The sequence below is a fragment of the Scylla paramamosain genome, chromosome 41 (assembly GCF_035594125.1).
Source record: "Scylla paramamosain isolate STU-SP2022 chromosome 41, ASM3559412v1, whole genome shotgun sequence".
Taxonomy (NCBI): domain Eukaryota; kingdom Metazoa; phylum Arthropoda; class Malacostraca; order Decapoda; family Portunidae; genus Scylla; species Scylla paramamosain.
In genome coordinates, this window is record NC_087191.1 from 13,431,967 (window position 1) to 13,453,009 (window position 21,043).

Here is a 21,043-nt window from a genome sequence, read left to right on the forward strand (position 1 = left end):
AGGAGGAGGAGGAGGAGGAGGAGGAGGAGGAAGAGTAAGAGGGAGAGGTGTTGATAAAGAAAGTGAGAGGCGGGGTTACCCACAATGCACTTGCACCTGGCGTGAATGGCCCACTCATGAGAGAGAGAGAGAGAGAGAGAGAGAGAGAGAGAGAGAGAGAGAGAGAGAGAGAGAGAGAGAGAGAGAGAGTGACTCATTTGCGTTCTGACTCACGGGATAGCACGAATATGACGCGCGCACACACACACACACACACACACACACACACACACACACAGAGAGAGAGAGAGAGAGAGAGAGAGAGAGAGAGAGAGAGAGAGAGAGAGAGAGAGAGAGAGAGAGAGAGAGAGAGAGAGAGAGAGAGAGAGAGAGAGAGAGAAAGGGTAGCTGGGAAAAGAGGGAGGGAGAACCAGATGTCACCGAGAGAGAGAGAGAGAGAGAGAGAGAGAGAGAGAGAGAGAGAGAGAGAGAGAGAGAGAGAGAGAGAGAGAGAGAGAGAGAGAGAGAGAGAACGAACGGGGAACATGTGGGAATAGAAAGAAGAGGAGGGTGAGAGAAGGATGAGGAAAGGATTAGAGGAGGAGGAGGAGGAGGAGGAGGAGGAGGAGGAGGAGGAGGAGGAGGAGGAGGAGGAGGAGGAAACACTCACTTAGGATCTTAACTATAAACTAGTCTGCCCTTCTATTGATCACTGAGAGAGAGAGAGAGAGAGAGAGAGAGAGAGAGAGAGAGAGAGAGAGAGAGAGAGAGAGAGAGAGAGAGAGAGAGAGAGAGAATAAAAGATAAAATACAAGAATGAATGGATAAATAAATAAATAAATAAAATTCCATTATAGAAGAAGAAGAAGAAGAAGAAGAAGAAGAAGAAGATAAACAACAACAACAACAACTACTACTACTACTACTACTACTACCACCAATAATGATAATAATAATAATAATAATAATAATAATAATAATAATAATAATAATAATAATCTTCAAAATTACTAGAAACAAGAGAAACGAATAATAATAATAATAATAATAATAATAATAATAATAATAATAATAATAATAGAAGAATAAAAATAAATAAATGAAAATAAAAAATGAAAACAATCTTATTATCAAAACAACAACAACAACAACAACAACAACAACAACAACTACTACTACTACTACTACTACTACTACTACTACTACAGCACCCAAAAATATCCTCCCCTCCTCCTCCTCCTCCTCCTCCTCCTCTTCAATGAAAGTCAAGGCAGTCCACATTCCACTTAATATCCACCAAAGGATCCCCCCTCCTCCTCCTCCTCCTCCTCCTCCTCCTCCTCCCCCCTTGTAGGAAGACACGTGGAGGAGGAGGAGAAGGAGAACAGTTGGGTATGAACAGAGGAAATTGGAGATAAGGAGGAGGAGGAGGAGGAGGAGGAGGAGGAGGAGGAGGAGGAGGAGGAGGAGGAGGACGAGGATAAATGTGTGATTAACGAAGGAAATGGGAGATAGAAAAAGGAGGAGGAGGAGGAGGAGGAGGAGGAGGAGGAGGAGGAGGAGGAGGAGGAGGAGGAGGAGGAGGAGGAGGAGGAGAAGAAGAAGAAGAAGAAGAAGAAGAAGAAGAAGAAGAAGAAGAAGCGCACGCACACACACACACACACACACACACACACACACACACACACACAGAGAGAGAGAGAGAGAGAGAGAGAGAGAGAGAGAGAGAGAGAGAGAGAGAGAGACATATACTTACATAGTCCGTGGCAGTAGCGTCTTGTCTGGCACTAAGACTCTCACGCACGCACGCACACACACACTATTATGAACACACGCACACACGAACACACTCAATTCGTAATGTACGTTTCTGTGTACGTGAAACAGTCCTTTTTGCACGCACACACGCACACACACATAGATAGGAAGTCCACACGTGTGCACCGCTGAAATACGTGTGTGTGTGTGTGTGTATGTGTGTTTTCAGTGTGTACGTATGTCTGTGTATGCGTTTTTTAAGTTGGCGTTTAAATATGCAGTCCAATCTTTCACAATCTTGTTATCCACTACAGTTTAATCCACCACAGTTATCCACAATCCACTTTTCTGCACTATTTTTTCCACCACACTTAAAAAAATACACAAAAAAAAAATTCCAGCCAGCGAATTTAAAAGTCCCCCCAAAAAATAGTTAAAGAGACGGTGAAAATTAAAACCCGCAAACTTCCGCTTCACAATTTAGCCAATGGGGGAGGGTAAGGGGGGCGCCTCTCCCGCTAGTCGAGGTCACGAGGGCACGGGGGTCACTCCACTGGTACGCCCACACAACCCCACGCCCGTCCACGCCCACTAATACATTGACATTTGCCGTCCGGGACAACCACGCCTACACGGACCTCGCGCGGCGCACTCCCTCCCCCTCTAACGGCTTCGGCCACACTGGGGTCCGACTGGTGCCATTCGCCCTCCCTTACTCTGAATCCTCCGCGTGTGTAACTAGTTCTGGTTTCTGTTTTATGTTATTTAGTTGTTATTGTTTATTTGGTTTCTTTTATTTATTTATCTCATTTTATTTTTCATTATCATTATTTTTTTTCTTTCATATTCAGTCCTTGTGTTTCCTTTCTTGGCTATTTTTTTTTCTGTGCACATATTTTTATTTTTTATTTTCATCTTATTCCATTATTTTTTTTTTTACTTATCTTTAGTACATTTTTCTTGCGTTTCTAATTTTTCATTCATTTTAGCTCAAATATTTCATTAATTTCACGCAATGCTTCATGTTACCCTTTTTTTATTCGTTTTCCAATTTATTCAGTTTCCTTACCGTCCTAATAAGTGAATAAGGAAGTAAGCAGGGACGCAAATGAATAATACCATATATAGGCACATGAATCAGGCCATTAATAATTAAACAAGTAAATAAACATAGCATTTTGGCGCCATTTCCGTACAAAAGCCTGCCACACTTCCAACATTACTCAAAATTAGTTAAACAACGAATAATATGATAAATAAAGACACAAAATTTATTAAATAAATGTATCATGACTTTTTATTCATTAATATTATATTAAAACCCCCAATAAACAGAAATTTACTTGAATTATTGAAAAAAATGAATAAATAAATAATCACATGAGATAAAACAATAAATAAACCAGAAAACTAATCATGAATGCTTATTATACATTTCTATTCAATAAGAACACTTCATAAACTACAATAAAGAGAAATCAACTTGAATTTGTATCTGTGAAAAACACAGACAAAAAGCACTCAATCAAATAATAAGGTAAATAATAAAGCTTTAGAAATAATTATAAAGAACAATCCCTTATCTTATCCCTTAATATTACCATAAAACACAAATAAACTTGAGTTAGTGAACCCTATCATGAGAAAACACAAAACTAATCAAATAAAATACAAATAAGTAATAAAAACATTAAAAAAAATAACAAAATAATTACCATACATTTTCACAGCCTAACCACACCCTAAAAAACAGGAATAAACAATAAATAAACAAATAAATAAACACGGAATAGTGAGCCAGTACAAAATGCCGAACACTTGGCGCCTCTGATAACAACAAAAACTTCCTTAGTTCATCATTTTTGGCTGAGTGGGGCCACCTAGCCATGCCCAAGCGGCCGTGCCCATTCGAGGAAGAGCTGCGGCCCCCAAGCCAAGGTGCAGGTGTGCCAGGAGGGGGGCCAGGTGGTGGAGCAAGAGGCGTGAAGTGTATGGTGAGGGAGAGCGAGACAGAGAGAAAAAGAGAGAGTTACGTGTGTGTGTGTGTGTGTGTGTTAAGTGAAGCTGATTTATCCACACCTGTTGACTGATTGATGTGTTTTCTCCTCCTCCTCTTCCTTCCCCACCTCCTCTTCCTCCTCTTCCTCCTCCTCCTCCACAGACCGCACGCTAAATCATCTTCTTTCTCCGGCGCCAAGAATGTCACCAGTACAAACCTACCAGAGACAATGGATGCCACCACCACCACCACCACCACCACCCCAACCTCCCCCACCTCCCCAACCTCACACCTCCAGCAGCTCCTCCTCACCCCCCACGGCACGCTGGCCAAGCCCCCACTGGACTCACAGGTCAGATTGGGGCAGTAGTAGTAGTAGTAGTAGTAGTAGTAGTAGTAGTAGTAGTAGTGTGTGTGTTAGGTTGAATTTAGTGCTTAAAATTGAAGGATTATCATGATTATTATTATTTTTTGAGGTTTTAAGAATCCCAAACATACACGAGAGACATCCACACATGCCAGACACTCATCCACGTATCACCATTAAAAGTTTACCCAACCAAACACAGCAAAAACACCCTCAGACACTCCCCGACATCCCCTACAGGCACCACAGCACAGCAAGGGGTGCCGAGGTGAGCCTAGTCAGCCAACCTCAGCGCCTGCGTGGGGTGCCGGCGGGTGTCCTCGGAGCTGTGGGGTTCCTGCCGATACTGTGAATGCAAGCTGTGTGAGACTTGTCAGCGTGCCTGCCATTTCTGTGGGGGGAGCTTCTGTCCTAAGTGCTCCCTGGCTGTGTAAGTGTCATGGGGTCAGGTCAGGTCAGGTTAGGTTTGGGTTAGTTTGGCTTAATAAGGAAGTGTAGAGGAAGGCCAGAGGAAGGTAGGGAAGAGGGAGACAAGAAGGGGCCAGAGAAGAGATCAGGATAGTATGAGTGGCTTGAGTTAGGTTAGGGTGGTTTAATAGGGAAGGGTAAGGGAGGGGAGGGGAGGGGAGGGGTAGGACAGGGTGAGGTAGGGTAGCATTGCTTGGGTTAGGTTAAGTTAGGTTAGGTTAGGTTTGTGCTGTGTTTGGTTATATTAAGTTAAGTGGTTTTATTTTACTTATCCACGCAAAAAAAACACATAAAGAATTTGTTTGATTTATTTTATTTACTTAGGCATCCACAAAAATAGCATACATCTTCTTGAAAATATATTATTAACTCTCTCTTACTACATTCCAAAGGCTCTAGTTGAAGTGACACAGGTTTTTAAGGGTGTTTTTACAATTCTAGTGACAGATTAACAAGCTTATCACACTATTAACAGGAGAGAGAGAGAGAGAGAGAGAGAGAGAGAGAGAGAGAGAGAGAGAGAGAGAGAGAGAGAGAGAGAGAGAGAGAGAGAGAGAGAGAGAGAGAGAGAGAGAGGGCACATTTCCGAATACCTGTCCAGCACCCACTGACTCTGACCTCTCCCTCTCCCCACAGGTACCTGCAGGAAGAGAGAGTGGTCTGCCTGAGTTGCTGTTAAGTGTGGCACTGTTTTGGCCCAAGTTTTCTATACAAGGAGTTTCTATTGTGGTTTGTGTAAATTATTAATAAAGGATATATTTCTATAGTGACTGTATTTGTCAACCTACAGTGAATGGGATGTTGAATTAATGAAATGGACTTCTTAATGCACTAGAATGACTCAGTTTGTGTGAAATTTGGCCAAATGCTGAACAAGAAATGAGTGAAAATTAATTCCTTGGCTTACATTTCAATAAACGTGTACCGTTCACCCAGATTTTTTTAACCGAACCAGAAATTTACTCATAAAAACCTACATTTATTATTTTTACTTATTGTTCAGCTAGATATGGTGGGTCAAAGTTTCTGAGCACTCAATTCACCCGTCTACTCTACTGTGAGGCTCTTGGAAAATAACTCACACAGGTACAGACAATCAGAAATGCCGTTTTGTCAAATAACATTAAATAAAATCCAATAAGTAGCAAAACAAACAAGAAAAAGCTGCCATTTGAGATACAGATGTTATTTTTCTGTATTGTTCACCCAGATTTAATAAGTCAAACCACAAATTTACTCATGAATATCTACATTTGTTATTTTTACTTACAATTCAGCTAGATATGGTAGTGAAAGTTTCTGAGCACTCAATTCACCCATCTCTCTACTGTGAGGTCCTTAGAAAACAAGCCACACAGGTACAGATAATTAGAAATGCTGTTTTTGTCACACTGAGAGCACCTGCAACACACCCAACACTGCACTCCACTCCTTCCACACCAGGCAAAATAATGTATTGTGCTATTGCTCCTGTTACTGCATCCTAGCTAGAGAAAAAAAAGGTTTGATTATATTACCATTAGAAAACTAGAGTCGTATTGATATTTCTAGGCACACAAGGTTTAGAAAATGGAATGTGTACAAAGTATAGAAAAATGGAATGGCTGGTTTGTTTACAGTCTCTAATGGACCCACAGTGTAATGGAAGTTGTTATACTAATTGGTTTCAGTGATTAAAGGGGAAAATGACTTATAACTAATTAACTGGCTGACTTAATACAAGATAAACAAACCAGAAAATCACCCTTTACTTGCCAGCCCACACATATCTGGTAACGTGCCTCTTTAAAACAGCACACAGGAGAAACACATGCAAGGCTACCACAGGATACACAGCCCACATCCCTGCATTACTCTGGAACCAGTCACTCCACAGGGACACACACACAGTCACCACACCAAGGACAAAACACAGGGAGCCAGAGAGTGAATGTCCCTCCCTGAGCGCCCTTAAAGACACAAATCTCTCGAGAACCTTTGGGTATTTCGCGAAAACCCCAACACTAACTTGGGTCCACAGCACGAGAGAGGTGACGAAGCCTAGTGATCCATGCCAGGAGGTCAAATGTGGCTTATTCTTGCTCTCTTTGGTGTAGTAGATAGCAGCGTAGCCAAGACCATGAGCTATTGCCGCTGCTGCCAACAGGACCCAGTGTGCTGTAACCCTGGTGCTGTGGGGACGTCCCGTGGCCAAACTGTACTTGGTGAAGAGCGACACAGCCTCTGCCATCAATCCTGTGAACTGTGTGACCTCCTCTTAGTCCCCAGGTAAAGGTTATATCCATTTATCTAAGAGGGGTAGCCAAGAACAACAAGAGTGAAGCAAAAGGCCGACTAAGGTGACAGTCTTAGTACAAATGCCACAAGAATCAAGCAAAATTGAAGGATAAGTGTCTTGAAACCTCCCTCCTGCAAGAACTCAAGTCACAGGAAAGGAGAAATACAGAGGTAGGCAGGGAGTTTAGGTGTGTGTGTGTGTGTGTGTGTGTGTGTGTGTGTGTGTGTGTGTGTGTGTGTGTGTGTGTGTGTGTGTGTGTGTGTGTGTGTGTGTGTGTGTGTGTGTCAACATATCACGCAGGGAAGCCACAGAACGCTTGACTTCTGATCTTTCTAAAATTTCTGATTGGGGCAGAGCAAACTTGGTATTGTTCAATGCCTCAAAAACTCAATTCCTCCATCTATCAACTCGACACAACCTTCCAGACAACTATCCCCTCTTCTTCAATGACACTCAACTGTCCCCCTCTTCTACACTGAACATCCTTGGTCTGTCCTTTACTTATAATCTGAACTGGAAACTTCACATCTCATCTCTAGCTAAGACAGCTTCTATGAAGTTAGGCGTTCTGAGACGTCTCCACCAGTTTTTCTCACCCCCCCCCCAGCTGGTAACTCTGTACAAGGGCCTTATCCGTCCATATATGGAGTATGCTTCACATGTCTGGGGTGGTTCTACTCATACTGCTCTTCTAGACAGGGTGGAATCAAAAGCTTTTTGTCTCATCAACTCCTCTCCTCTGACTGTCTTCAGCCTCTCTCTCACTGACGCAATGTTGCATATCTAGCTGTCTTCTACCACTATTTTCATGCTAACTGCTCTTCTGATCTTGCTAACTGCATGCCTCCCCTCCTTCTGCGGCCTAGCTGCACAAGACTTTCTTCTTTCTCTCACCCCTATTCTGTCCACCTCTCTAACGCAAGAGTTAACCAGTATTCTCAATCATTCATCCCTTTCTCTGGTAAACTCTGGAACTCCCTGCCTGCTTCTGTATTTCCACCTTCCTATGAATTGAATTCCTTCAAGAGGGAGGTTTCAAGACACATTCATCAATTTTTGACCACTGCTTTGACCCTTTTATGAGACTGGTATTTCAGTGGGCATTTTTTTTATTGGATTTTTGTTGCCCTTGGCCAGTGTCCTTCCTACATAAAAAAAAAAAAAAAAAAAAATCTGTGCTTTTTTTATGGTTTTCAGCATTTTTTTTAGTTTCTGCTTGCAATACCTTCCTAATTTGTGTTTGCTGTACTTGCTGGTGAAAAAAAAAGCACAGGATGGCCTCACAACACAGCAACACCCACTAACCTTTCAATTTTGTGTTTTTTTTTATGGTTTTCGATATTTTTTCTTAGTTTCTGCTTGCAATACCTTCCTAATTTGTGTTTCCTGTAGTGACTGGTGAAAAAACAAATACAGGACAGCCTCACAACACAGCAACACCTACTAATCTTTCAATTTTGTGTCCTTTTAATGGTTTTCAATGTTTTTTTTGAGTTTCTGCTTGCAATACCTTCCTAATTTGTGTTTCCTGTATCGGCTGGTGGAAAATACACACAGCCCAGCCTCACAACACAAGACAGCAACACTCACTGCCAGGGACATGAGGAACGGGTGCCAGGAGAAGAGAGACGAGCCAGGCCGTGCTAGATAGGTGATGTACAGGACAAACACACCCTGCCCCCCTCACTGCTGCTGCTGCCATGACACTCCACCTATCTGTCGCTGTTGGTACCTCTCTGCCAGCACAATAGCAGTAGGTGATTGGTAATTAGGTAGTTAGGCAGTTAGATCAGTGTGTGCGTTTGTAATTAGTGGTTGTGTTAATTATGTTGCTTTTTTTATCTTATAATTAGGAGTTGTCTTAATCTTTTTGTCTTATTTATGGAAAGTAAGTTTTTTTTGGGTAATATTGAGTAAAAATAGCATCTCGTATTATTAGCATCTATTATTATTATTATGACTAAATAGGCAACTGGCTGTGTGTTAATCTTGCTGTCTTCTGAATCTTACAACAAGCAAATGTGTTTTAATCTAACTGTCTTATCGGTAAAAATTATGTTTTTTTTGTGTAATATTGAGTACAAATAGCATCTTCTGTCCCTTCTAACTAAACGAGCAACTGGCTTTCTTAATCTTACTGTCCTCAGGATCTTATAACTATCAAGTATCTCTGTCCTTATAACACAGCAGTAGGGGACGGCAGACAGGGGGTCGTTAGGTGATGAAAGGTTGTTAAGCCAGTTAGGGGGAGTGTGGGGGCTTTGTAACTCTTAAACTTACAGTCAGTCTTAATCCTGCTGTCTCCTGAACTGTTTAACTAGTAACTGTCTTAGGTAGTGATGTAAAACTAACTGAACATGCTAAAATAACCTCATGATAAGGTTTTTTTTTAGCTTAGAATACACTTGTAAACTTAATTATTGCAGTTTTCCTTAATTCTTAACTCACACACACTCCTAAATTAAATAATAAGAGTTATATACATTTTCACATCAGCTAGAAAGAAGTAATTAGCTAAGACTAACTAAATAATATGGTATACTCATTTCAGAATACACTTGTAAACCTAATTTTTCGGAGTTTTCCTTAATTCTTAACTCACATATACTTCTAAATAAAATAATAAGTCAATATATTTTTTCACATCACCCAGAGAGAAATTATTTGCTAAAACTAACTTAATATGCTAAGATTAACTCATAATACGGTATATTTATCTTAGAATACACTTGTAAACTTATTTTTTTGCAGTTTCCCCTATTTCTTATAAGAGAGAGAGAGAGAGAGAGAGAGAGAGAGAGAGAGAGAGAGAGAGAGAGAGAGAGAGAGAGAGAGAGAGAGAGAGAGAATTACACTTGTACTAACCTGAAATCGTTTGTGTTGGAATCCAGTTTTAAATATTTCCTCCTTCAATAAATCTGAATATTTTGACCCTCGCCAGATTTCTTCAGTATTCCCTATCTTATCGTGTGCTTGTAGTCTTATCTTCTTCTAGTATGTTCCCCCTTCCTTCCCTCGTCTCTTCCTCCCTTCCGTGTTATCAAGTTTGTTTTGGTTCTTTCTCTACGTTATTCACAGCTCCTCTAAATATTTATTTTTTTATTTTTTTCCTTGTTTATCGTGTGAGTCTTTTCTCTTCTGCTGTTTGTCTCTCAAATATTTCTTCTTCTGTCTCTCCGTTGCATATTGTCTTAAATTGCACGCTACAGTTGACACGGGAAGAATATTAATAGATGAATAATACAGAGGACAGCAACGAAGAGCATTACGGTAAAGCATCGTTGCAAAGTAAAAATAATAATAATAAAAAAGATAAAAAAAACTAAGAAAACAATATGAAAACGAAAAAAAAAAAGAAAACACTGTTGCAAAGGAGGAAAACATGCATCGCCGAGCGTTGTTAGACGTACGATAATTATTGCACAAGTACAATAATTTTTGCCCGTGTACGAAGTACAATGGGACTCATACGATAATACGATAATTTGGTCGAGAAGGAACGTAGCATGGAACAAGAACGTAGATGGTCAAGAAGGAACGTAGCAAAAGTTTAAGGTCTGTTCACCAAACCCTATACCCTCCCAAACACTGCTACACCCTCCCAAACACTGCTACACCCTCCCAAACACTGCTGCACCCTCCCAAACACTGTCACACCCTCCAAAACATTGCTACACCTTCCCAAACACTGTCACACTCTCCCAAACACTGCCACATCCTCCCAAACACTGCCACACCCTCACAAACACTGCTACACCCCCGTGAAACACTACCACGACCTCCCAAACACTGCCACACCCTCCCAAAGACCCCAAAACACCCAAACAGACCTTAAACTTTTGCTACGTTCTGCCAAGACGTCTGCATATGTTCTATTCCCAGGCCTACACCCGCTCACTGGGGGAGGCGGCGCAGGTGAGGGCTGACAGCGCACTACAAACACGTTCTTTTAAATCCTCCTCCCCATCTCTCACTGCAAGATTAGGTTGGGTTAGGTTAAGTTAGGTAAAGGTTAGGTCAGGTTAGGTTAGGGATGATTTAACAGAGCAAAATAAAGAAAGAAAGATGAAGAAAAGGAAGGAAAAGAGAATGAAATGAAAGAATAAATTAATTATAAACACAACAACAACAACAACAACTACTACTACTACTACTATTCACCCTGGAGTAGGCTGGGGTGTGCGGTGAGGCAGGTACACTGAGTTGATTTAATGTTTTTTTTGTCGTTTTTTTTTATAGTTTGTTATGTGCTTATGTTTAATTTATACTTTATCACCATCTGTACACTGAAAGACAGAGCAACACACACACACACACACACACACACACACACACACACACACACACACACACACTCCATCACCATATGTGTAATGAAAGAAAGGGCAACTCTCACACACACACACACACACACACTCCATCACCATATGTGTAATGAAAGAAAGGGCAACTCTCACACACACACACACACACACACACACACACACACACACACACACACACACACACACACACACACACACACACACTGCATCATCATCTGTACAACGAAAGATAAGGCAACACACCAACACACACACACACACACACTGCATAAGCATATGTACAACGAAAGACAAGGCAACACACACACACACACACACACACACACACACACACACACACACACACACACACACACACACACACACTGCATAAGCATATGTACAACGAAAGACAAGGCAACACACACACACACACACACACACACACACACACACACACACACACACACACACACACTGCATAAGCATATGTACAACGAAAGACAAGGCAACACACACACACACACACACACACACACACACACACACACACACACACACACACTGCATAAGCATCTGTACAACGTAAGACAAGGCAACACACACACACACACACACACACACACTGCATAAGCATCTGTACAACGTAAGACAAGGCAACACACACACACACACACTGCATCACCATCTGTACAACGAAAGATAAGGCAACACACACACACACACACACACACACACACACACACACACTGCATAAGCATCTGTACAACGTAAGACAAGGCAACACACACACACACACACACACACACTGCATCACCATCTGTACAACGAAAGATAAGGCAACACACACACACACACACACACACACACACACACACACACACACACACACACACACACACACCTTGAAATACCATGAAAAAAAACACTGAATATTTACTGGGAGGGACTGGAAGGGAGTTAGGGAAGGTACCACTCTGATAACGTCACGGCCTGGGGGGGCCTTGTGACGTCACGGCTGGGGGTTGATGACGTCACAGGGGCCGTTATTTACGTACGTACGTATATCATTTTGAAAATGACCCCTCTAAAAACCGCAGCTAGACAGGAATGCTTTATAAATTCAGACTTGCCACACATTTTAACTAAGGCCACAAATAACAACACATTTCAAAACGCAGTAGTATTAAAGATATTTAAAAAGAAGTATCTGGAAACTGTTGCAATTTTCACCCCATTTAAAATCGTTCAAATGTCCACCCATTCTGGCTTAAACATAACGGAAAACACTTCAAAAAATCTGAACTATTTTCTAAAATCATTTAAAGTGAGCTACAAGCACAAATAAAAAAATTTACCGAAAAAAAATTCAATATTATTGGAAGTTGAACACGAATAAAAACAAGTGTACGGTGCACGCATTTCACTGAGCGGGACGGCAACACACTTAAAAAAACACCAACTATTTTTTAAAACCAATAAGAACCTAGTACAAGCTGAAATAAAAAATTTAGTTTTGGTACCGTAAAAAAATACGCCGAAAACGGCCCTCTTATTTACACAAAAACAACGCCAAAATCACCACTTTTCACGCAACACACGCGCTCAAATAACTTAAAAAACAACAAAATATTTTTACAAACCATAAAATCTTAGCTACAAGCCGAAATAAAATACTTAGGAAATAAGAAAAATTAGTATTGGAACCGGAGGGGGCTGGAGCCTTATCCAAGATGGCGGTCGGGGGCCAGTGGAGGGGACGACCAACCCTTCTCACTCATTTAAACCCTCGCCAAACTTAAACTAAGTAATGGCAGGTATATCTAACGAGCTGATATTAAAGCTTGGTCATGTGGCTCCGCTTTGCGACAGTATTGGTTTAAAACACTCACAGATAAGATAGATAATGGCTAATAAATAGAGACCACCCAGATTGTTTAAATTTTCATTAAGTTAAATTTTACGGTTTTTAGCAACGAGATGAGGCTGACACAGGGATATATTGTGCTGGAGGTTAGGTGAGATGCGTTAAAATGAGTTAAAACCGTGGATTGTTCAGTTATTCATTAAAAAGTTACGTTAAGTTACCTAAATTTATTCTAACACTTCCTGATCTTACCTTTCCTGAGGTAGTGATCTATCTTCCTGCCTCCTCGTCACTACGGCTGGCTGTCTAGCACCTCCTCACAGCCAAACTTTTCTTTATTTTGCTTGTTTTCACCCACTGCTGCCTTCGGGTGTCCACTGCTAGAGCCCACGACTTCCTCATTACCAACTAAAGAAGGTTTAACTCATGGGTAAGCCTTGGCAGTCACTGTGTAGGCGTGGTTACGCACAAAAAAAAAAGCACACAAATTCTGTCAGGCTGGGAGTTGAAACAGACGCGTACTAACACCACCCATAGACGCGACACACCGACTGGGTAACTTATCAGGCAGCAGGCACGCACACCCTCCACCTCACATGGTCACCTCTGTACTGGCTAGCGCAAGTCCTCACCATTTTAATCTTGATCTTGATGGTACAGGTGGCACAGGATCACTCCTGAGCCAGGCCTTTGGATCGGCAACTCCTGTAGAAGGAGAAAAAAAAAAAAAAAAAAAAAGAGAAACGAACAGCATCCTCTATCCTAATTGTTCATACACCTGGCACGCCACATTCTCTCCAGAAACTATAAATACACGTCGGGCCTGTCCGGGATCTTTCCTGAGCCAGGCCTTTGGATCGCCAACTCCTGTAGAAGGAAAAAAAAAAAAAGAAGAGAGAAACGAACAGCATCCTAATTGTTTATGCATCTGGCACGCCACATTCTCTCCAGAAACTCTTTCACCGCCTCAATCATCCTTTCATTCGCCTCTCTACACAGTCCCAGCAACAACACCATCCATTCCTTTCCTGTCTTCTCCATTCTTTCATTCCTATCATGCCCTAACTCAGTCAGTATCACTTGCATCATCTCATTCCTGTCTCTGGCATACTTCACACACTCCAGCACCACATGTTCCACCGTCTCATCCTCTCCCATGTCACACATCTGGCACACTTTGCTGCGTGACTCAGACCACCTGTAACTCCTTGCATTCACATCCACTGTGTGCCCTCGCTCGATCACCGCCCAGTCTTCCATCATACCACCTTTCATACCTCGGGGCCTCTTTCTCCTTGTACCATTCCAGGGTCTTCTTTCTTTCCATTTCATTCTTCCATTCATTCAGTCCCACACATTTCACTTCTTTGTCTATCTCATTCTTCCATTTTCTCACATCCCATTCGGCTCCCACCCTGCCTCCTCTTGTTACCACCCATTCACGCTCATTTTGATTCCTACCAGCCATTCTTATCGCCCACACAACTTGCAATCCATTCCTGTCTGTCATTCTCATGCATCTCTTCCTCCATTTCCTTCCGCTTTCATTCCACAGGTACACCTTGCTATTCTTGCATCATCCATTCTCTCAAGCCTAATCTTGTACCTAAGTGTGGCTTTTGTGAGTCTTTCTCTGAAGGTGCTCCATCCCATGTCACCTCTCAAGGCTTCAACTGCTGTGCACCTCGGTGCACTCAGTGCCATCCTTGCTACTCTATTCTGGCCCACTTCTAACTTATCAATTTCACTTTCATTCCATGCAATCACATCCATACCATACATTATACATGGCACAGCCACACTCTTCCACACTTCTCTCAACACATCATACTTGCTCTCATTCTTGCCGCGCTTCCCAATCGACCTACCCACTGGTTTACCAGTGGGTAGGTCATTCTTTGCCTTTGCACACCCACTAGGACTCATCCACATCCCTAAGTAATAATATCCCTAGTAATACACACACACACACACACTCTCTCTCTCTCTCTCTCTCTCTCTCTCTCTCTCTCTCTCTCTCTCTCTCTCTCTCTCTCTCTCTCTCTCTCTCTCTCTCTCTCTCTCTCTCTCTCTATATATATATATATATATATATATATATATATATATATATATATATATATATATATATATATATATATATATATATATATATATATATATATATATATATATATATATATATATATATATATATATAGATAGATAGATAGATAGATAGATAGATAGATAGATAGATAGATAGATAGATAACCTAAATTCTGCTGTATTTGGAAAGTGGCAGTTTTGCATAATATTTGGAATAATTAAATATGTACGACAATTTTACCAGAAGTACAATAATTTCAACCTGTGCAGGACGATAATATGGTCAAAACAATCTGGCAACGCTGGCATTGCCAGTCGCCACACAACACAGTCACTCCTAGCTGAGAGAGAAAGAGAGAGAGAGAGTGTACGTTGTAATATTCCCCGGTGGAAGACGATGCTATACAACCCGGCGCTGGAAATACTGAAGAGCAAGATAGACTCATACATTTGGTGAAACAGACGTAGAAACATAAATTAGTGCCGTATTTATTGTAATATCTGACGATTTTATTGGTGAGTGTAAAATGACGTTTTTTTTTTTTTTTTTTTTTTTTTTTAATGTAGGAAGGACACTGGCCAAGGGCAACAAAAATCTAATCTGTGTGTGTGTGTGTGTGTGTGTGTGTGTTTTAGTGAAGTTTGGGAAGCTACAATTAAACAGGGAATAATCTTAATAGTAACCAACCTAATCTAACCTATATTATAACTTTGATATGATTGGCGGACGTAAAACATGACGCAATTAATGAAACCTTAGACTAATACAACTTTCTGTCTCTCCCCTCCCCCAGACCACCTCCTGCCTTGCCGCGTGACCACAGGGGACGGGCACAATGTTCCTGGTGGGCCTTACAGGGGGAATTGCCTCGGGGAAGAGCACAGTTAGCACAATGATGAAGGAGATGGGCGTGCCTGTGGTGGATGCTGACCTCATTGCACGTGAGGGTGAGTGGAGAGTGACAGAGGATGTGGATTTCCCGGATATGTCTGTCTGTTTGTCTGTATGTCTGCATATTTACCAGGGCTAGATAAGGGTACTACACACACATATCATTATTATTATTATTATTATTATTATTATTATTATTATTTGTAGTAGTAGTAGTAGTCTATCAATGCACAGTAATAATAAGCATCACACACACACACACACACACACACACACACACATGCATAACAATAATAATAATAATAATTATTTGTCTATAATAGGCTGGCCCCCTCCCCTCCTCAACACACACACACACACATACACACACACACACACACACACACACAGCCTCACTCCATAACTAAGAACATTGCTACTCTATTCCCAGCAAGTCACAAGAGGCAAATGAATAGAATGAAGTGCTGATGGGCGCCCGAAGCAAACAAAACACAGCACCCATTCATCCCAGGACTGACTAGTGCTTGCAGTGTTAAGTGAGGTGCTGTTTAAGGTCATAAGCCGCATAGTGAAGAAATGAATAATAATAATCTCTCTCTCTCTCTCTCTGCAGTGGTGGAGCCCGGCAAGAGAGCGTGGACCAAAATACGGAAGGCGTTTGGGGATGAGGTTTTCCACGAGTCAGGTACGTGCATCGCCTCAAGTTACAAAGAAATGAAGAAAAGAAAGATCGATAAAAAAAAAGATAAAAGATGAAGAAAATGTTTACTAAGTGACCATTGCTCTCCATGACGAACTGACAGACAGACGCACAGACAGACACAGGCATTGATAAGGCACAAACTCCCACATCCTTCACACAGACAGACAGACACTGATAATCCAATGCACAGATAGACACAGACACTAATAAACACACAAACTTACAAACACTCAGATACACAGACAGACAGACAGACAGACAATACACTTATGTAGCCCAACAGACGCTGACAGACTGATAGATCCACAGACAAACAGACATAGAAGCAGAGAAACCATTATATTTAAACCCACAAGCCACACAGAGAGAGAGACATTGATGACCAGAGCCACAAAAAAAAACCAAGAAGAATATTGATGATTAAACTTAGATATACAAACACACACACACACACACGCATACACACATAGAGTTAACCCTTTCTTTACCCTTTCCTCTCTTCGCAGGTGAGATCAACAGGGAGCGGCTTGGGCAGGTGGTGTTCTCAGACATGGAGAAAAGACGCACTATCAATAAGATCACCCACCCAGAGATTTACAGGGAGATACAGTGGCAGGTTCTCCGGCATCTGTGTAGAGGTGAGGTGATTGGATGAGTGGGTGGATGGATGAATGGGTGGATTGGTGGATGGGTGGTCAGATGGGGCTTTTAACTTAATCTAACTTAACTTAATCTAACCTAATCTAATCTAATCTAATGTAACTTAACCTAATCTAACCTAACCAAACTTAATCTTATCTAACCTAACTTAACTTAACCTAATCTAACCTAACCTAACCTAATCTAACTTAACCTAACCTAATCTAACTTAACCTAACCTAATCTAACTTAACCTAACCTAACCTAATCTAACTTAACCTAACCTAACTTGACCGAACCTAACCTCATCTGGATTCCTTTTGTTTTGTACTTGGTTATGAATCATTTGAGTGTTGTACAGTAATTGTTTCAACTAGACTCATTTTGTACTTAATACCATGAGTCACCTTTGTTTTTGCCCTTAAAATTGAATCATTCCAGTCTTTTAGATATAACTCATTCTTGTACTGCATTTAATATTACAAGGGACTCCTGTTTTGTACCTCAGATTACAAGGCAGTGTGTTCTTGCATTTATGAGTCATTTCAGCTTTGTGCTTATCATGATTCATTCTTGTACTTAATCTGACTCGTTAAGTACCTCAGATTATGAGTCACTGTGTTCCTGTACTTATTCTGCATCCCTCTTGCTGTGTGTTTGTCCGTAATGGCTGTGTTCTTGTGTTTATGAGTCATTTCAGTCTTGTGCTTATCATGATAAACCCTTGTACTTAATCTGACTCCTGTTAAGTACTTCAGATTATGAGTCACTGTGTTCCTGTACTTATTCGGCATCCCTCTTGCTGTGTGTTTGTCACTAATGGCTGTGGTCACTTTTCAGGGGAGCAGTTTGTGATCCTGGACCTTCCCTTGTTGTATGAGAGCAACAAGTGCACCAACTACCTCTTCAAGACAATCGTGGTCACCTGGTAAGCTTAGAGTCGTTTGTTTTCTCTCTCTCTCTCTCTCTCTCTCTCTCTCTCTCTCTAAGCCTCAGTTTCCTTCAGTAATGGGTAATAGGTAAGGAGGAACATTAATGCAAGAAAGACTATCACTTCTCTTTCTTATTTCGCATTGTTGTCTCCATATGAAGCCAAGGGAAGATTACCAGTGGCTCTTTTCCTTAGCAGTGATGGGTAATGGGTTAAGCAGGGGTGGTACTCGTGTTTAAAGATTGGTAATGGTTCTTCTTAGTTTTTTGTAGCAGTGGTGGGTGGGATTTTTTTTTTTTTATGTAGGCCAAGGGCAACAAAAATCTAATAAAAAAATACCCACTGAAATGCCAATCCCATAAAAGGGTCAAAGCAGTGGTCAAAAATTGATGAATAAGTGTCTTGAAACCTCCCTCTTGAAGGAATTCAAGTCATAGGAAAGTGGAAATACAGAAGCAGGCAGGGAATTCCAGAGTTTACCAGAGAAAGGGATGAATGATTGAGAATCGAGCGGGGGCACGAGAGCAGGTTAAGTCATTGCGCACATAAACGCAGCATCCAGCTTTGGATCGAAAATGAGGATAGAGAAAGAAGGAAGGAACAGAAAAGGGACTACTGTCAGTTGCCTCAGACACCTGAGTTTCAGTGAGGAGAAGAAGATGAGGTTTAGAAGAGGAGAGGTGGTGTTCTACAGATTGAAAATTAGATCTTAGACCACGAATGTTGCAGAAGTTAATGAAGAAAAAGTTGAGGGGGGTGTCAAGACACTTAGGGTCATCGACAGAAAGGCAGTCTGACCTGGAGACATTTATGGTCCCCTCCCCAGATGGGGACTCCGAGGCTGGTGTAGGAGTTGCCATGATGATTTTAAAATTTTTGAGTGAAGAGTGTGTGTGTTATTAGGTGCTTGTAGTTTTGTGTGGAGGAAGAGAATTGTCTTTAGAGGGCAGGCTATGACTGCCCCCTTGTGTTGTGAGACACAAAGGGAAATGTTCAGTGAGGTCACAGGTGGATTTAATGATAAGTTCACAGCACCCCCTGAACAGTGCTTTAGACCTCACTGGGAGTAATTATCCTTTTGGCAGGTGTCTACTGCCTCCTCCATATGGAGGATGGCAGAATCCCATATGGATGGGATGGGGTTCTAACTTAATCTAACTTAACCTAACCTAACCTAACTTAACCTAATCTAACCTAACCTAATCTGATTTGTGAAGTGACGATGAGCTACAACTGGAACGTTTGATGGCCCGCAACACCTACACGGAGAAGGAGGCCATCGCGCGCATTGAAGCTCAGATGCCACTCGAGAAGAAGTGCAAGATGGCAAACTTTGTCATTGAAAACTCCGGCACCAAAGACAACACGAGGAAGCAAGTGGAGGACATCGTGAAGTACCTGAGGTCCTCGCGTCACCACCTGTACCTCCGGGTAGCGTGGGGGGGAGGCCTGGCTGTGGTGGTGGCGGTGGTGGTTGGCCTGCTTGTCTATTTTTTCTTCTCTTGACTCCTGACTGTGTGTCGAGTCTTGCAGGGTTTTGTAGGGTCGTTTAGTGAAGTCGTGTTGTTCATCAGTTTTAATCATGACTTGAAGGGTGTTAAGTGCAGGGTGACTCAAAAATCAATACCGTTTTTTTATTTTTTTAGGTCACGTACAGAACTGTTTGTCACTTTGTTGGTTTTGTAAATGATGTAAGCTCCTTTCTGTCAGTTTTAATTGTCACTTGAAAGGTGTGATGTACAGGATGACTCAAAAATTAATAGACCTTGTTTTTTTTTTTAGGTCATGTACTGATCTGTTTGTTATTGGTTGTATAAGTCAAGTAGTCTTTTCTTTTAGCTTGTGTGCGTTTGTTGTGTTAGTTATCTCAGCTGTTGCAGTCTTGTATAACTTGTTGAATGTTGCATTATCTTCTCTGTGTCACAAAATTATCTCTTATAAGCATGTCAGATTTCTAAGTCATTTTCTTTCTATTTTTCTTTATCTTGTTTATCTCAGGTTATCATTTTTTGCTGTGAGAGGCATTCATGTTGGCAGCATTTCTTGTCTTTTGCTCTGCCGCTGTACAGTTTGTGTGTCTTCCAGTGTCAATTTTTTTTTGTCCACTTGTTTTGTTTCATCTAATTATTGTGAAAGTGATGATTTATTCTTTTTTTGGGTGATATTTCTAATGTCAGTTTTTTTTTTTCTCTCGTTTCATCTAATTATTGTGAAAGTGATGATTTATTATTTTTTGGGTAGCATTTTTTTTTTTTTTTTTTGTTTCATTTACATTCCTCAGATTTGTTTTGGTCATTTTTTTCTTTAATTCCACTGCAGTTACCATCCTTGTTTTCTTCATTTTTTTTTTCCCCAGTTCAATTATCATCCTCATTTCCTTCATTGTTTATCTTTCATTTTATTTTATTTTCCAGTAGTTTCCATCCTTATTTCCCTTACTTCTCTGAGTGTCTCTCTGGTAATTTTTTTTTTCCAGTTCAATCACCATTTTTTCATTCACCACATTAGTGTTCCCAATAGTACCTATAGGAAAAACTTATATAGACCAACTGAGCTATTTTTAACACTTCAATGTAAATAGTTTAATTTTGTAAAGCCTTGATCTGCCTTCAGTGTGGAGGAGAAGCAGGAGGAGGAGGAGGAGGGAGGTTGTTGGGGAGGTGTTGAGGTGTGTTGCTGTCGGTCATAAAGCAAAACACCTTTATCTTGATGTTTTAATGATCCTTTTATTTAATTTATTTTATTTTTCTTTCCTTAGTGTGTGTGTGTG

At 41.1% G+C, this 21,043-nt stretch overlaps 4 protein-coding genes across 7 annotated transcripts in view; 2 read left to right on the forward strand and 2 right to left on the reverse strand.

Moving 5' to 3' along the window:
- The window catches only part of LOC135093086 (protein mothers against dpp-like), a 24,235-nt gene extending 21,804 nt beyond the window's left edge, over window positions 1–2,431 (reverse strand). For both annotated transcript variants that reach the window (XR_010263185.1, XM_063991970.1), the window contains exon 1: window positions 1,736–2,431. The gene's annotated coding sequence lies outside the window, so the exon portion shown is untranslated. The remainder of the gene's footprint in view (window positions 1–1,735) is intronic.
- Window positions 2,432–3,478: 1,047 nt separating this feature from the next.
- On the forward strand, window positions 3,479–5,337 carry LOC135093089 (uncharacterized). Of its 2 annotated transcripts, none has more exons than XM_063991977.1 (4): window positions 3,479–3,681; window positions 3,899–4,088; window positions 4,344–4,533; window positions 5,208–5,337. In XM_063991977.1, the coding sequence occupies exons 2-4, from the start codon at window positions 3,966–3,968 to the stop codon at window positions 5,237–5,239; spliced, it is 345 nt and encodes a 114-aa protein (XP_063848047.1). In that variant the 5' UTR covers window positions 3,479–3,681; window positions 3,899–3,965; the 3' UTR covers window positions 5,240–5,337. The 2 variants fall into 2 exon arrangements, with proteins under 2 accessions (XP_063848047.1, XP_063848046.1); XM_063991976.1 differs by having other exon boundaries at window positions 3,503–3,731.
- LOC135092978 (transmembrane reductase CYB561D2-like) lies at window positions 4,869–14,952 on the reverse strand. The gene is made up of 3 exons (XM_063991803.1): window positions 14,801–14,952; window positions 8,440–8,533; window positions 4,869–6,822 (listed from the first exon to the last, which is right to left on the reverse strand). Exons 1-3 carry the CDS (start codon window positions 14,950–14,952, stop codon window positions 6,319–6,321), a joined length of 750 nt encoding a protein of 249 aa, XP_063847873.1. The 3' UTR covers window positions 4,869–6,318.
- LOC135093088 (dephospho-CoA kinase-like) lies at window positions 10,746–20,977 on the forward strand. Of its 2 annotated transcripts, none has more exons than XM_063991974.1 (6): window positions 10,746–10,764; window positions 15,903–16,056; window positions 16,614–16,685; window positions 17,210–17,341; window positions 18,183–18,270; window positions 19,491–20,977. In XM_063991974.1, exons 2-6 carry the CDS (start codon window positions 15,945–15,947, stop codon window positions 19,777–19,779), a joined length of 693 nt encoding a protein of 230 aa, XP_063848044.1. In that variant the 5' UTR covers window positions 10,746–10,764; window positions 15,903–15,944; the 3' UTR covers window positions 19,780–20,977. The 2 variants fall into 2 exon arrangements, with proteins under 2 accessions (XP_063848044.1, XP_063848043.1); XM_063991973.1 differs by lacking the exon at window positions 10,746–10,764 and adding an exon at window positions 15,418–15,624.
- The last annotated feature ends 66 nt before the right edge of the window (window positions 20,978–21,043 follow it).

What these genes read in the sequence shown, in the direction of transcription:
- LOC135093088 (XM_063991974.1), top strand. Translation starts at nt 15,945, where the DNA reads ATGTTCCTGGTGGGCCTTACAGGGGGAATTGCCTCGGGGAAGAGCACA. An exon ending in TGAGGTTTTCCACGAGTCAG is followed by an intron (nt 16,686 to 17,209) that starts GTACGTGCATCG and finishes CTCTCTTCGCAG; the next exon opens with GTGAGATCAACAGGGAGCGG. An exon ending in TCTCCGGCATCTGTGTAGAG is followed by an intron (nt 17,342 to 18,182) that starts GTGAGGTGATTG and finishes GTCACTTTTCAG; the next exon opens with GGGAGCAGTTTGTGATCCTG.
- LOC135092978 (XM_063991803.1), bottom strand. Translation starts at nt 14,952, where the DNA reads ATGTGGATGAGTCCTAGTGGGTGTGCAAAGGCAAAGAATGACCTACCC. An exon ending in GTGGCTGTGCCATGTATAAT is followed by an intron (nt 8,534 to 14,800) that starts GTATGGTATGGA and finishes GCAGCAGCAGTG; the next exon opens with AGGGGGGCAGGGTGTGTTTG. An exon ending in CGTTCCTCATGTCCCTGGCA is followed by an intron (nt 6,823 to 8,439) that starts GTGAGTGTTGCT and finishes GACTAAGAGGAG; the next exon opens with GTCACACAGTTCACAGGATT.
- LOC135093089 (XM_063991977.1), top strand. Translation starts at nt 3,966, where the DNA reads ATGGATGCCACCACCACCACCACCACCACCACCCCAACCTCCCCCACC. An exon ending in AGCCCCCACTGGACTCACAG is followed by an intron (nt 4,089 to 4,343) that starts GTCAGATTGGGG and finishes CATCCCCTACAG; the next exon opens with GCACCACAGCACAGCAAGGG. An exon ending in CCTAAGTGCTCCCTGGCTGT is followed by an intron (nt 4,534 to 5,207) that starts GTAAGTGTCATG and finishes CTCTCCCCACAG; the next exon opens with GTACCTGCAGGAAGAGAGAG.